The following is a 16,250-nucleotide window of genomic DNA, read 5'->3' on the forward strand; positions in this document are numbered from 1 at the left end:
TCACAGAATCACAGAATCTTAGGGGCTGGAAGGGACCTCAAAAGATCATCTAGTCCAACCTCCCTGCCAGAGCAGGGTCACCTAGAACACATCACAGAGGAACATGTCCAGGTGGATTTTGAATGTCTCCAGCAAAGGAGACTCCACAACCTCTCTGGGCAGCCTGTTCCAGTGCTCTGTCACTCTCACAGGAAAGAAGTTTTTTCTGATGTTCATATGGAACCTCCTGTGCTCCAGTTTGCATCCATTGCCCCTTGTCCTGTCACTGGACGTCACTGAAAAAAGCCTGGCTCCGTCCTCCTGACATTCAGCCTTAATGTATTTGTAAACATTGATGAGGTCGCCCCTCAGTCTCCTCCAAGCTCAAGAGACCCAGCTCCCTCAGCCTTTCCTCATAAGTTTCCTCATAATCATCAGTTATTCAATAAGTGGTATGGAATGTCTGTGCTAATCAATGCTCCTTCCTTGACATTGCACTGTCATGAAAAAGAAAGGTGAAAAAAGCTATTTTACAGAAAGTACTATGAATAATCAACAGGCTTAGCTGACCCTCTGCATGCAACATACTGGAAATTGCACATTTGCACGTACTAATACAGAGTCTTATGTTATTTCTTCTTTACAAATTGGATTTTCTTAAGTTAATTTTGTATGCTTTCAAGCAATTAGTGTAAAAGACTAAAAGCATAGAATTATAATTATATAAAAAAGACAAATGAGAAACCACTGGTGAAATCTTACAGAGGAAATCCTCGCTCCAGCAGCTTCAATGTGCATTCACTAATGCTAGGATTTCACCCTGGAGAAAGGACCAGATCAAATAATCTGTTTAATAACTTTCAGCTCTTCCATTTTATAAAATATTATCTACAGAGATGGAGTTGTAAATGTACTATAGTTAGGCATTTTGAAGATTCTCGGTAGGTCTTCACAGGCTGAAAAAGGACAGGTTGACAGCAGGCCTTCCACATACTTTCAGCCTGGTTGATGAAAATTATGACAACTCTGTCCTTCAAAACCTCGTGCCCTGTTCTGACCAGATGCCTGTGTTTTATTTACCCAAATTTTCTCTTGTGCTGAAAATATTCAGCTGTCTCATGGCTAAAAGCATTTCTGATACACAAAATTACACCTGTCCCAAACCCAACTTTGTCCATGTAGATCTTAGGGTGGTCAAAAGAAAAAGGCAAGAACTGAACATAAGGGTCTTTTTAGAACTTTATGAGTGTAAGAATAATATAGTAATGTGGGACATATCCTTTGAAATACACTTAACAATAAAGTCCTGGGGTGTAGCATACCATCTTTATTGCTCCAGCTCTGAGACTCACTTTGCTCATTGTATCCTGCCCTTTTCTGAAAAATTACAAATTAGTCCCTGTGGTGCAGCATGTCCAGAATACAGAAAAGGTGAGACCAGACGAGCACACAGAGCAGGCAAACAGTGTGTTATTTCAGCACCAGTATGGAAGCAACCATGAAAAACAAACAACGATAGCTCTTTATCTTTGCACTGGAGCCCCTGCAGACACAGGGACTGGGGACTTCTGACTCTCAGACAGCAAGAGCCATTATCACAACTCTGGAAGCAAGACCTTGCTCACATTTTTCCTAAAGAGAAAGGGCAGTTTACTAGAGCAACTAATAAAAATATTAAAACTGGTATCAGGCATTGTTCTCCTTACCCTAGATGACTCAGTTGCTCCTCTGAAGGCTGAAGTCTTTAACAGGACACTGGGACCATATGGAGGAATTATTTACCCCTTAAGGAGCTGCAGAAGAAAAGGAGATGGGGGTCACAAGGTAGAGGAGAAACACTACCTGGAAGGCTTAGGTTAGCTGATCAGTTCTCATTTCAAATTCTAACTGTGTCCAGGACAATACCAGCAAAAGTCAGGGAGAAATTCCCACTCTCATACAAACCTGCAAAGATGCAGAAACCAGTATCAGAAACCAGGGCTGTAACACCCCACCACTGGATCTTTGCCACAGTAAAAGCCACAGAGCACCTGGTCAGATTGAAGTGCAAATTAGAATGAGAATGTCTATTGAAATATTTTTGGAAACTTGAGCTGCTATTACGTAGCCTTCCCCGGTGTGAAATACCCCAGTTCCAATGGGACTACAGTCTCAAAAGCAAATTACCTGTAATACATGAAGTAAGAACTTTCACCTGCCCCTGTTTACATTGACAACAGAGTTTACTTTTGGAAAATTCTTCAACTTACAGTTGCCTTGCCTATTTCATGCCATGCTATTTGGAAGGGGGGTGAGGGAGGCAGGCGACACATCTACATTTATGAAGTGGGGTTTCATGTGAGCACAGCAGTCCAACCACACTTCATCTAAGAAATACAGAAATAGAGCCCAAATGTCCAAACACAGTGCTAGGAAAGAAGCAGGGGGAGTTTTAAAATATATACTTCACTTGTAATGTTTTTAGCTTCCAAAACAATGTACAAAAACTAAGTCGGGGGCAGAATATCAATGTATTAACAAAAAAATTGACCTAATTCCATTCAGTGAACATCCATGAACCTTGTGTACAAGGCAGAAGTGGTAGGTTCAGTTTTTACTTTAGCAAGATTTTTCATATCTTATGAGACACGATGTCACAGACAGTAAACAAAAACTGATTTAGGTGAAAGGAGGCAAATATGCAGCTTACAGTGTGTCATAAACTATAAATGAGTCAATGTTTCATTGTTGTGAAAGAGGAAAATGCCATACAGAATACACAAACCACACTACAGTCCATGAAACATGTAAAATAATCCTTCCCACTATTTAGCACTAGTAAAACCATGAGGAGAGCTGTATCCAGTACTGGGAAAAGTCAGGGAGGGGACAAAATACATGCTTAGTGAAGGGAAATGGTGTTATGTGGTCTGGCAAAAAGAAGTCTGATGACAACATGACAAAAATGTGAAAGGCTTCTGAAAAAAGGAAATGAATCATCTGTGCTAATGTCCATGACAGGCATGAAAACAGTTACAAGACTGTAAGAACACAGAGATAATGAAAAGTTTTCTAACTATGAAAACAGAAAAAGTATAGGAGATACTGCCTGAGAATCACAGAATCACAGAATTGTCATGGTTGCAAAGGAGCTCTGAGATCACAGTGTCCGACCATCAACACAAAAAAACCAAAACAAAACAAACCAACAAAAAAACCCAACACCACAAAAAGAAAGCAAACAAATCAAAACCAGGCAAAACAAACAACAACAACAACAAAAACCACACTACCAACCAAACAAAATACTACCACCAAAAATACCCCCACAACCTCAGCCACTAGAGCATGCCCTGAAGTGCCACATCTACATATTTCTTGAATACCTTTAATACCTCCAGTACCTCCCTGGGCAGGCTGTTCCAGTGCCTGACCACTCTTTTGGTGTACAAATTCTTCCTAATATCCAATCTAAACCTCCCCTGCCGCAACTTCAGGCCATTTCCTCTGGTCCTGTCATGATTTACTTGGGAGAAGAAGCCAACACACACCTCCATACAACCTCCTTTCAGGGAGCTGTAGAAGGCAATGAGGTCTCCCTTCAGGGAAGTGGCATATTAAAAAAACCAAACCAACAACAAAAAACAAACCAGCAACAAAAGCAACAATTAAACCAAATGTCCTTTAGGAGGAGCGTAGATAGAACTGCTACTGCCTTGGGGCTGTACACAGAATCACATAATCACAGAATATGGTTGGAAGGGACTTCCAAAGATCATCGAGTCCAACCTCCCTGCCGGAGCAGGAAAACAAACAAACAAACAAACAAACAAAAACAACAAAACAAAACACCCCCCAAAAAAAAAAAAAACAACAACAAAAACACACAACAACAAAAAACAATGAAAGGCCTGGAGCACCTCCGCTATGAAGACAGGCTGAGAGAATTGGGGCTGTTCAGCCTGGAGAAGAGAAGGCTCCAAGGAGAACTTATAGCAGCCTGATAGTACCTGAAGGGGCTACAGGAAAGCTGGGGAGGGGCTTTTCACCAGAGAGGGTTGTGATAGGACAAGGGGTAATGGTTTTAAACTGAGAGAGGGGAGGTTTAGGTTAGACATAAGGAAGAAATTCTTCACTATAAGGGTGGTAAGGAACTGGAATGGGTTGCCCAGGGAGGTTGTTGTTGCCCTATCGCTGGAGGTTTTTAAGGCCAGGTTGGGAGGTTTTGTACAACCTGGTCTAGTGGTGGGGTTCCCTGCTCATGGCAGGGGGGTTGGAACTGGATGATCTTCACGGTCCCTTCCAACCTGAATGATTCTATGATTCTATAACAAAAATAACCCAATTAGGGCAGACCACTCAGAAAAGCATTCAGACAGGTCTTGAAAGTCTCCAGAGAAGAACACTCCACAACCTCTCTAGGGAGCCTGTTCCAGTGCTCTGTAACCCTCATTTGTACAATGAACCACTGGACTCCCTAAGATCCTCCTTTCCTGAACCTATGTTTCTACACTTTTCAAACACAATTAAATGCTGTGTTGGCTTCTTTTAACCTGTTCCAGAGTCAGCGTGAGAAGAAACAAGCACATGACTTCTCCTTTGTCTGTCAGCCAACTGAAACAAATACAGAGAAGCCTGAATGGCCTAGTTTCCTCCATCACATGTACGTTTTAGCATTGACATTGATAACCACAGGAGCACGAATTGTCTTCCCTACTGTTTGTTTGCCTGTGTACTGGAGAGAGAGCTTCTCTTCTCACAGATTGTATCAAACACCTGTTTCTGTTTCTTTCTTCTATACTATCAGTGAGGAAGTTGCATTCAAACTTACCAGAATATAAACTGTAAATATTATGGTTACTAAATATTGTTATCAGTAATAAACTAGCAAGGTAGTTGTAGTTCTGTGATCTAGACCACAAAATGGCTACAGTGAAATGTGGTTTACATAAGTAACTTGCCATAAAAATGTTTCCCTATCAACTGTCTGAGCACAAGAAAGCAAATTATCATAGAAAAAATATTACTCAAGGTGAGAAATGCCCTGCAACACTATATCCTCATAAGTATGTTATATCCATGCACTTATCTTCTACAGGCTCAACAATAATGCATCACTTATGTCAGCAACAGCTCACTCTTGATGTGCACAGTGGAATTTTGGTGGTTTGTTGGGGGTTTGTTTGTTTGTTTGTTTTTTCTGGCAAGGCTTTCATAGCTGAGCAGACTTTATTATGATCAGCTCTGCCTTACAGATGTTTTTAACCAAACTCATTGTTTTAGTATCAACAGTACCTTCTATCTTGAAATACTATGTTTTGGGTAACTCTGCAGGCACAGAAGAAGCATGCTGCTTATAGGTGCCTGAGTAAGTGTTCCTGGAAGTGTGTGCATGCCAGAAAAACCTATGCTTCCAGGAAACAGTGAACCTTGTGTGCACGTGTTGTATGCAGGATCTGCAAACCCAGCTCTTCTGGGAAAGGGTGGAGCAACCCCTGTGGGACAATCTGCTGCTTATATGGAATAATGCCAACTTATCATGGGAAAGGGCTGACTAGTATAGGCTCCATTTGACCCCACAAGACGGTGGGTGTCTTCCTCAATTTGGTGTCAGCCACTAACACTGTGGACATAACAATACACTGTTTGGGTTCCTTCTCAAGGAGACTGCCAACCTGGAGACCCCTGGTTCTTGTTAGGAGTGTGGCCAGTCAAAAAGCAGATTATAAAATTACCAAAGCATGGCTCCCAAGGGACTAAGAGGAACATGACTGTCACTGCAAATGCATGTCTCCTAAAAATGGCATTCCTAATATTTATGAGCTAATAAAAGGTTGTCATTGCACTCCATTTATCAAAGAGCACTGACAATACAATAGATATGTTGAATGTCTCTTTGAAACCCTCATGTTAAGATTTCAAAAGTACTTATTCAATAATAATATACTGACTTCTTTTTACAGCGTTAGACAAGGGATTAGTAACAGCCTTCATCTTAAACAGTTTACACAAAATCATACAGGAAGTTGTGGTGAAGGCAACACTACTTCACAGGTTATGTCCCACTTTGTTATTTTTATCACGACATGCTTTCTCCTCACTGATTGTCTATTGACTAGGTCATATGATGATCAGAACAGATACGATGGCCCACACAGAGTGGTACTTAATAGACTATCATTCACTGAGCTCTGTTACACAATAAATATACTTCTGCATTATGCTTGTCGCATTACAGATTTATTGATCCAAAATAAATGAATAATAGAAACAAGAAACTAAAATGACATTGATTGTTTAAACACTCCATAAACTACTTTTCTTTAAAGAAACTGTGATAGCTACAAGCACCTGTAGCATACTAGATAACATTAGACACCATGTGTTTCACGGACGTGTTTATCTGCAGTCCCTTCTCCACAGCCTTCACTGAAATGGTATGAGCCTCTTCTCCACCATCAGAATTTTTGATAGGACGAGTTTACAGCTTTTACATCCCTGAGTTGGCTAATGCTGCATATATATTCATTCATCTACAGCAATCTACAGCATCTGGGTTTCATAAGCACAGTTAAATATTAATGGTGCTGGCTTTTAACAAGCGAAACTGACACTGTGGTTAGCTGTTGATGACCACCTCAGAAAAGGTTATTACATAAAAAAGATTATGCAAACCATAGAAATATTCTACCTCGATAAAAATTTGCTATCTTAGATGGCACTGGTGATTTGACTTGAGAAAGATCCCTGCACTTATGAGCCACAATAAAGTAAATTTTTGTTGTTGTTGTTTGTATCTTGCCTTTTAGCAATCATCAAACATTTCTTAAAACCTACAGGCTAAAAGAATTAAAGCTCCAATTATGCATATCTTCATCAGTGTCCCAGGAGAGCCTAGTCTTAGTAGGCATGCTCAGAGAATGTGTAGCATCTCATAGCAGAAGAGGCATCAACAGCATCTAGGAACACTTCTACCCAGAAGTATGGCTGAAATGATTGTAAGCTCTTTTAACCAAGGAAAAACGTGATTTTTATAACACCCAGGATGCAGAGCGGGGCCGCCCTCCCTCCTGCCCCCTCCCGCCCCTTCCGGAGACACCTCCCACCGCCCGGGGGGGCAGCGCCAGCCCCTCGCAGCCCCCGCCGGCCTCTGCTGCCCCGCCCGCCGGGCCGCGCCGAGGCTGCCCGCGCATGCTCCGCAGCCTTCCGGGAGCGGGGCGGCCGTGCGGGCGCCTGGCATGGGGCGCGGGGCTGCGGCAGCGCTGCTGCCCTGCCTGCCGACCTGCCTGCTGCCCTGCCTGCTGGCCGCGCTGCCCCTGCGCTGCACAGGTGAGCCCGGCGGGGCGGGGCGGGGCGGGGCGGGACGGGCCCCGCACGGCGCGGCCCCCGGGGACCCGTGCTCGAGGGGGAGCGGGGGCGGCGTGCGGCGCTGCCCCGCTGCGGGGGGCGCGGCTGCGGTGCGCCCGGTGGTGCCGCTCCCGCGGCTGGGCGCTCCCTCCCGCTGGGGCCGGGGGGCGGCTGCCCTGCCCGGCCCTGCCCTGCCCTGCCCTGCCTTGCCCTGCCCTGCCCTGCCCTGCCCGCTGTTATAGATTGTGTCCCAATAATTGACAGGAACCAGTCCAATTAATCAAATTGGTTTATTAAGCAAGCGGCAGCAAGCAAAACAGCGCTGGGCGGCCGGGGAGTCTTTGCTCCGCCAACGGCGCGCACCCACTTCCCGAAAGTAGCTGATTATATACTCTTCTGGTTCCCGTATATGTGTCAATCCTGGTATACTTTGTATCTCAGCGACGTATTGCTAGAGGATCGGTCTTGTCCCACCTCCTGATGGTCGTGAGGCTGAAGGCTCCTCATCTTTATCAGTGTCCTATGGGTGAACCTTTACAGCTTATCGCACAGCTTAGCTCTTCCCTTTGAAGTGTTAAAGAACACCAGATGCCTGTGATTTAGGTATTGAGGTGTCAAAGCACACTAGATATCTTGTGATTTAAGTATGTGAAGGGTCAAAACTTTGTAATTTTTCACCAGCCTTTAAGAAAGCCTGATTTGATTAACAAACATAATTTTATTTATTACAATCCCCCCTTTTTCTTTTACCATTTTGTTCATCAAATCTTTGGAGTTCAGCGTAACTTAAAGCTAATGTTTCTTCCATTGCCGATTCCTTATCTAATGGCTCGTATTTAGCCCTGATAAGCATTAAATGGGCAGCTTCCAGCCTGCCCTTTACAATTTCAATTAATTTGTTCAATATACAAGGACCAAATGTTAATCCCAAAATTAATAGTATCATAGGTCCCGCGATCGTAGACAATAGGGTAGTCATCCATGGGGAATAATTGAACCAAGATTCATACCAATTTTGCTGTGCTTCTCTTTCTTTCTTTCTTTTTTCTAATCCTTCTCGTAGTTTTGTCATGGTGTCTCTAACTACTCCAGTGTGATCTGCATATATGCAGCATTCCTCATCTAGAGCAACACACAACCCCCCTTGCTGTGCAAACAATAAGTCCAGTCCTCGACGGTTTTGTAATGCTACTTCTGATAAGGATCTCAGGGAGGCTTCTAAAGCACTAATAGATTTCTCTACTTTTTCTAGGTCTTCATCTACAGCTGCTCTAAGGGAATTGAATTGTTTATTTTGTTGAATTAAGGAGGCTGTCCCTGTACCGACTCCAGCTACACCTAAAGTTACCAGCGTGGCTACTGTTAGGGCTGTAAAGGGTTCCCGTTTATTCAAATGGTGTTTTGGGACTGTTTGATATTCATAGGCAAATTCCTCTGGGTGATATATAATTTTAGGAACTATTAACACTTGGATACAATAATCCTGGTTTTCATTGAATAATTTCAGCGATAAGCAAGGAGTTACTCCAATGGAGGAGCAGACCCATTTGGTATTCTTTGCTGGTAATAACCAGTCAGCTGGTGGCTTCCTATTCAAGGGGATCATAGCTTTACACAAGTGCTTCTTATTGTGGGGCACATTCCCAATGCACCTCCCCTGCCCGCTTACTTGAGCCAATGTAATTCCCTGGCTCTGACTGGTTTCCTTTTTCCACAGACATTGTGAGGGGTTTGACCCATTGATTCGTTTAGGGTTAGCAGTTACCCCAATTGCCTCATAAAAAGGTGGTTGAATATTATAGCACAGCCAGCAGTGCTCTGTCAAGTTTGGATAAGTAGCATTCAATACTTGATAACTGGCTTGCACCAATTTCCAAAGAGAATTGCCTCGGGTATTAATTGCTGCAGTTGTGCTATTTTTGGCATCTGTTTCATTAAACATTTCTGTGTCTGATGGGAGAGATATTTTCTCTGCTAATACTTCATCTGGTCCCACCAGATCAGGGTCACTGGTAATTATTTCCTTTTTTATATGTATAAGCCCTCCTCTGTCAGTTCCAGATTCCCAGTATCGTATTCCCCAAGTTTTTCCCAGTAACCATCCCTCATCCAGGGGTTGTTGTATTATTAATTCCAGGTGTGTACAAGTTTTCCCTTTAGGTTTAGGTGCTATACTTCCTCGAAGGACCGATTGAATAGGCACGGGCGTGCACCCCTGAGGACCCCAAGTAACCTTTAGGTATTTATCTGGCCCTGCTCCCGGGCTCCAATTGGAGGCAATCGTTTCACAACCCCAATAAGCACAATAATATTGGTTGGGAGCGTTGCAATATGCTCTTCCTGAATTAGAACTTGGACACAGATAATACCCCATAAGATTCTGACAGGGTTTCATGGGGGCTAACTCGCACAGCTGTGTTTTAAACACTGGTACTCCAGGAGTAATAACAGTTTGAATTATATGTTGGTCCTCCCATCTATTCAGTGTCCATTTAAATGGTTGGTGAGAGTATCCGTGTACACCTACAAGATTTAATAGAATCAGAATTAGAGTGTGTCGAGAAGGGTGGAAACCCGGCCGGTTGATAAGTTTAGTTTGAGCACTAACTCCAGTTACCCAGTCTTTTCCAGTGCTATCACTCCTCCCGGGGTGTTTCGTGCGATTCCCTTGGTTAACACTGAGGCAGTCCTCACAGTGTCTTGGTACAGTCCCACTCTCTGGGTACTGTTCTCCACAGCATTTTACTCCTCTGCCTCGCTCGTCGACTCGGTTGTTTCGAGCCACGAGGGGTATCATCTTCTCGGCAGCAGGGGTAGTCTTCAGGAGAAAAGTCGCTTATTTCTGTGCATTTCAGGTGAATCACACTGAACCCCTTTAAGTGTCTTGCGACAAAACACTTTAATCACTAGGGTGATAGCAATAGTACTTGGGTTTAATACCCTGTGCAAATATCTCCTGCGTCTAGAGCCAATTTGGTGAGCTCACGCTCTCTGTCCCCACAAGGCTGGCAAACCCCTCGGGGGGGGTATCCCGTAACGGCAATGGGTCCCCCACCTTTCTCGACACCCTTTACAAATAAAACAAATAAAAAGGATAACAGTTACAGCTCGGAATGTCCCACTTGATTTTTATGTCCCCTGTATCAACGTAACCGTACCCCACCCATATGCTGTAGTCGCTCACTTGTACCACAGTTATCTGTGTGTCCATTTACAACCTCCTGAAGGCAATCTTCAGATCTCCGGGCGGGCTTGTCACTTCCCAAGAATAGTCTTTTAATGGTCCTTTTACGCGGCTCGCATGGGTCCAGCCTCTCTCTGCTGTCCGGATGGCTGTTTCTGTGGTGAGTAAAACGAGATAGGGCCCTTCCCAACGGGGGGTTAATGAGGACTCTTTCCATGATTTGATTAGCACTTTGTCTCCTGGCTTTATGTTATGCATGGCTACATCCAAGGGGGGTCTCTGTACTACTAAGCCCTTATTCCGCAGTTTTACTCTCCTAGCCATAAGTTGAATTATATAAGGTCTAATTTGTGAATTTTCAAGTTGGGGGTGGTCCTGCGGAATTTCTAAATCATATGGCATCCCATATAACATTTCAAAGGGGGAAATTCCTACATCAGTTCGGGGCTGTGTTCTTATATTCAGTAGTGCTAAGGGGAGACACTTTACCCATGACATCTTAGTTTCTAACATCAATTTTGTGAGCTGTTTCTTTATTTCCCCATTTACTCTTTCTACCTTTCCCGAGCTTTGTGGATGCCAGGGAGTATGATATTCCCATTTTGTCCCCAAAGAGGAGAGAGCTTCCCTTGCTATTTTTGAAACAAAATGGGAGCCCCTATCAGAGTCTATTACCTCAATGGATCCATACCTAGGGATTATATTTTCCAGCAAAGTCTTCACTACGGTTTGAGCGGTGGCTCTAGCTGTCGGGAATGCTTCCACAAAATGGGTTAAGTGGTCTATGATTACTAATAAATATTTATATCGTCCCACCTTTGGAAGTTCAGTGAAGTCTAGCTGGATTTTAGCAAATGGTCTGTGAGCCAGTTCTCTCCCCCCCAGGGCTTTTTCCCGTAACTGATGTTTATTGACCCTTTTGCATGTCATACATTCGCTAACTATTCCTTTAGCTATATTGTATACACCAATGCACATATACTTTGTGGCAAACTGATCCACTAGCGCCTGAGTTCCCCAATGGGTGTCCTCATGAAATTTTTGCATAATTTTCAAAGCCAAAGGTTTTGGGAGAACTTCCCGGCCATCTGGGAGTTTCCACTTTCCTTTTTCTGTCTCCCTGATTCCCATCTGAGTCAGCTTATCTTTTTCCTGTACTGTAAAACTCAGGATTGAGTAAATTTTTCCGTGTAGATGGCAATGGCTATACTTGGGGTTGTCACATTCATCATAAATTAGACATCTGCAGGGGACTGCATCGATTCCAAAATCCTTCCAACACTCATAACATGGGAATTCGTCTGATTCCTTTCCACAATTTATACAGTCCTCCCGACTTCTTTTAGTCTGGATCACCATTAATGCCGCTCTTTTTGCTTCTTGATCAGCAAGATTGTTTCCTCTGACTAATGGGCTTAATCCTTTTTGGTGTCCTTTTAAATGTACTACGGCTATTCCCGCTGGTCCTCGTAATGCTTGTAAGACCTGGATTATTAATTCCTGGTGTATTAATCCTTTTCCTTGAGAATTTATTAAACCCCTTTCTTCCCAAATTTTTCCAAAAGTATGCACTACGCCAAAGGCATATTTTGAATCAGTATATATGGTTCCAATTTTACCTTTTAAAATTTGCAAGGCTCTTAATACAGCATATAGTTCACAAGCCTGTGCAGACCAACTAGGACTCAGAGGTCCTGATTCTATTACACTAAATGTTTTTCCATCAATGATTGCAAATCCTGATTTTCTCTTTCCTTCAACTACCCGGGATGATCCATCTACAAATAGCTTTTCTCCTTCTCCAAGTTCTTCCTCATCTAAATCTGGTCTGATTTTCGTTTGCTCTTCAATGTTGTAAAGGCAATCATGATTTATTTTGTCACTCGGCTCCCCATACAAAAACTGTGCTGGATTCTGCACGCTTGTTACCTCGAGTTCCAGTTTGGGAGAGGAGATTAGAATGCCCTCATATTTTAGGAGCCGAGCGTCTGTTATCCATTTGTCAGCTTTTTGTTGTAAAATTCCCCTGATGTTGTGAGGTGATAAAACCCTCAATTCTCCTCCAAAGGTAATTTTATGGGCTTCTTCTACTAAAAGGGCTGCGGCTACTATCGTTTGAAGGCAGGTGGGCCAACCCCTACTTACGGGGTCCAGGAGTTTAGATAGGTATCCCACAGGTTTCTTGCTTCCTGCCCATTCCTGTGCTAATACCCCAAATGCGGTCCCTTCATCAACATTGACAAATAGATAAAATGGTTTCTTTACATCTGGCAGGCTCAAAACTGGGGTATTTACTAAATCAGTTTTTAGTGTTTCTAATTGTTTATCATCATCCTCCGACCATTTCAATAACCCATCCTTAGTTAATTTGGTATAGAGGAACTTCACCTTTTTGCTATAGTTCTCAATCCATTGCCTGCAATAGCCAAAGAGACCTAATAATTGCCTAACCTGTCTTTTGGTTCTAGGAGTCGGTAATGACAATATGCCATTCACCCTCTCGGGGTCTAATTTCTTAGTTCCCTTGCTTAATCTGTGTCCCAAATATTTTACTTCTTTTTCAACAAATTGTAGTTTTGATTTTGATACCTTCAATCCTTGTAAACTCAAAAAATTTAGTAACTTAATACTTTCCTGCCTCACTTTTTCTTCGCTATTACTAGCTAGGAGCAAATCATCCACATACTGGACCAGCGTAACTCCTTCACTTAACTCATACCCCTTCAGGATTTGTTCTAAGGCTTGTCCGAACAAGTTCGGAGACTCGGTAAACCCTTGAGGCAATACCGTCCACCGTAATTGTTGTTTCCGATGGTTATCTGGGTCTTCCCATTCAAAAGCAAAGTAATCTCGGCAATCTTCTTTGAGAGGGCATGCCCAGAAGGCATCCTTCAGATCTACTACACTATACCATTGATTATCGGGCCCTATTTGACTAAGGAGGGTGTGTGGATTCGCCACCACAGGGAATCTAGCTATTGTTCTCCGGTTAATTTCTCGTAAGTCATGTACTAACCTGTAATTTCCATCCGGTTTTTTTTACAGGCAGGATGGGAGTATTAAAAGGAGACATACAGGGCTCTAGTAACCCCTTTTCAAGTAATCTTTGGATCTCAGGTTTCAAACCTAGCCTCCCCTCTCTAGGAAGGGGGTATTGTTTTATCCTGACTGGTATTTCTGGGTTCCTTATTGTTACTGAAAAGGGTTCAATATCTAACTTACCTACTGTTTCCGGAGTATACCAGACTTCAGGATTTATTTTCTCTTCATCTATTACTCGTAAGGGACACAGTTTAATTTTTAGTGTTTCATTTTTAGCTTCCAAACCAATTCCTAATTCGATCATCAAATCTCGCCCCAATAAATTATAGTCTGCTTCCGGCATGAGCAGCAGGGACCCAATCCCTACCTTAGAATGGGTTTCAAAAAACACATCTTTTATTACAGGTACTTCAAAAGGTTCTCCTTTTGCTCCAATGACCTGTATAGTCGCCGAGGATATTTTACATCCTTGGGGCAATTTTTGAACGGTAGATCTTTCTGCTCCCGAGTCCACTAGGAACTCAATTTCTTGTTGCTGGGGACCCACTTTTAATTTTATCAAGGGCTCTATCTTTTCTCGGGTTCCCAGCAAATAGAGCCCCTGACACCCCTAATCTTCTTTAAACATTTTCTCATCCATCTTTCTCTTTCTGCAGTCCTTTTTAACATGCCCTTTTCCTCCACAATAAAAACAAATCACAGTTCCCCGTTCTCTACCTCTTAAAGGTTCTCGAGTCTCCTGCCTTGTATGGTGAGCTTCAAACCCTTTTCCAGGGGTTGACATCCTTTGCCCTTCTCTGACTGCAGCTACCAACATTCTGGCTTGTTTCTTATGTATTTCCTCCTCCCTGCGGACATACACTTTCTGGGCTTCCCTTAACAATTCATCCAAACCCCGATCCTGCCAATCCTCCATTTTCTCCAGCTTCTTTCTGATGTCCGTCCATGATTTAGCTACAAATTGGGTTTTTAACAAGGCTTGTCCTACCGGTGTACTAGGGTCCAGCCCTGAATACAATTGGAGGTTCTTTCTCAATCTCTCTAACCATTCTGTAGGGGTCTCATCTTTCCTTTGATGTTCACTAAAGGCTTTGTTTATATTCTGTCCCCTAGGGACAGATTCCCTTATCCCCTGGACAATTATTGTCCTCAGATCTTGCATATGGCCTCTGTCTATTTCGTTTTGGTTATTCCAATTAGGTCTCTGAAGAGGCCATTTAATATCTGCCGCCGGACCCTGTTGGTGTTGTTGGTCCCAGATCCTCATCCCAGCTCTCCTGATCATTTCCCTTTCTTCTGCAGTGAACAAAATGCCCAATATGGCCTGCAGTTCTTCCCAGGTATAAATGTTGGGTCCTAAGAACTGATCTACCCGTTCTGAAACTCCTAGGGGATCCTCTAACAAGTTTCCCATTTCTTTCTTAAACTCTCTAACGTCCCCGGAGTGCAGAGGAACAGAAACATATCCCATGCCAGGTTGCGCTCCCCCCATAGCAACTTCTCTCAGCGGATATAAGTTACTTTTATCCTCCCTCATCCTAGTTTGACTTCGAGTTACTCGTCTAGTTTCAGGAGAACCAGAGGGAGAATCTGTATTGATAAAGTCTGGCGCTGTTGGGGGAGGTGAAGGCTGTGGCGGTGGTGCTGATGGTACATAAGAGGGGGGGTGAGGTAGGGATTTCATCCTCGTTCCGGGTCTTTTTCCTACCCCCCTGTTTCTTCTCTCTCAAGGGATAAAGATTTACTCTAGTCTCTGACTTTATCCATAAGTGTGCATATTCACCCTCCTCCAGGCTAAAGGGTTCCTTGGAATAAACATAAATATGTAAAGCCTGGCATATCCAATATTCAAAGGACCCAAAAACGGGCCAATACAGGTGGTCACCTCTAATTTGTTTCCCACCCCAAACTTCCATGCAATAATGTATCATTTTTGCTTTATCTTTACCCTGCCTAGAAGGGTAATCATTCCAATATTTAATCATTATTCCTAACGGACTGTCTGGCGGTATCTGGGGTAACCTAACCTTAGGCACCGACCCACCCATGGGATCAGAAGGCTTGCTTTTCTTCTGTCCCATCTTCCGGAGTGCCTTCACACACACACACACACACAATCGCTTCCCCCTGTTTGTGGCCCAGTCCCTCGCGGGAGATGGGAACCGCACTACTGAGGGGTCCGCACTTGCTTCGTCCTCAAGGGGACGTCTCACACAGGCACACTCCGGGATACCCAACCCCAACCGAACGGATAACCGGCCTATACTTACTCACTCCTGAGTCTTCGTTCGGGTCTTCGTGCACAAAGTTTACGGGGTTACCGGTTTTTATTTGTTTGCTGTCGAATTTCGAGTTCGTCGGTAGAGGTTTTGGGTGTAAAAAACCCTCAACAGGGGCCGCTTACTCAGCGGGGCGCCTCCCCCGTGAGGTTTACAGCCAAATTGTCTCTATCCGAGTCACGGCACCAAATTTGTTATAGATTGTGTCCCAATAATTGACAGGAACCAGTCCAATTAATCAAATTGGTTTATTAAGCAAGCGGCAGCAAGCAAAACAGCGCTGGGCGGCCGGGGAGTCTTTGCTCCGCCAACGGCGCGCACCCACTTCCCGAAAGTAGCTGATTATATACTCTTCTGGTTCCCGTATATGTGTCAATCCTGGTATACTTTGTATCTCAGCGACGTATTGCTAGAGGATCGGTCTTGTCCCACCTCCTGAT

The 16,250-nt window shown here is 43.6% G+C and overlaps 1 protein-coding gene across 2 annotated transcripts in view; it reads left to right on the plus strand.

The window, feature by feature from the left end:
* Positions 1-7,180: 7,180 nt before the first annotated feature.
* The window catches only part of IFNAR1 (interferon alpha and beta receptor subunit 1), a 36,749-nt gene continuing 27,679 nt past the window's right edge, over positions 7,181-16,250 (plus strand). For both annotated transcript variants that reach the window (XM_051618209.1, XM_051618217.1), the window contains exon 1: positions 7,181-7,287. In XM_051618209.1, the coding sequence (XP_051474169.1) occupies positions 7,197-7,287 (91 nt within the window). In that variant the 5' untranslated portion in view covers positions 7,181-7,196. The remainder of the gene's footprint in view (positions 7,288-16,250) is intronic.

Source organism: Apus apus, chromosome 1, assembly GCF_020740795.1.
Source record: "Apus apus isolate bApuApu2 chromosome 1, bApuApu2.pri.cur, whole genome shotgun sequence".
Taxonomy (NCBI): Eukaryota; Metazoa; Chordata; class Aves; order Apodiformes; family Apodidae; genus Apus; species Apus apus.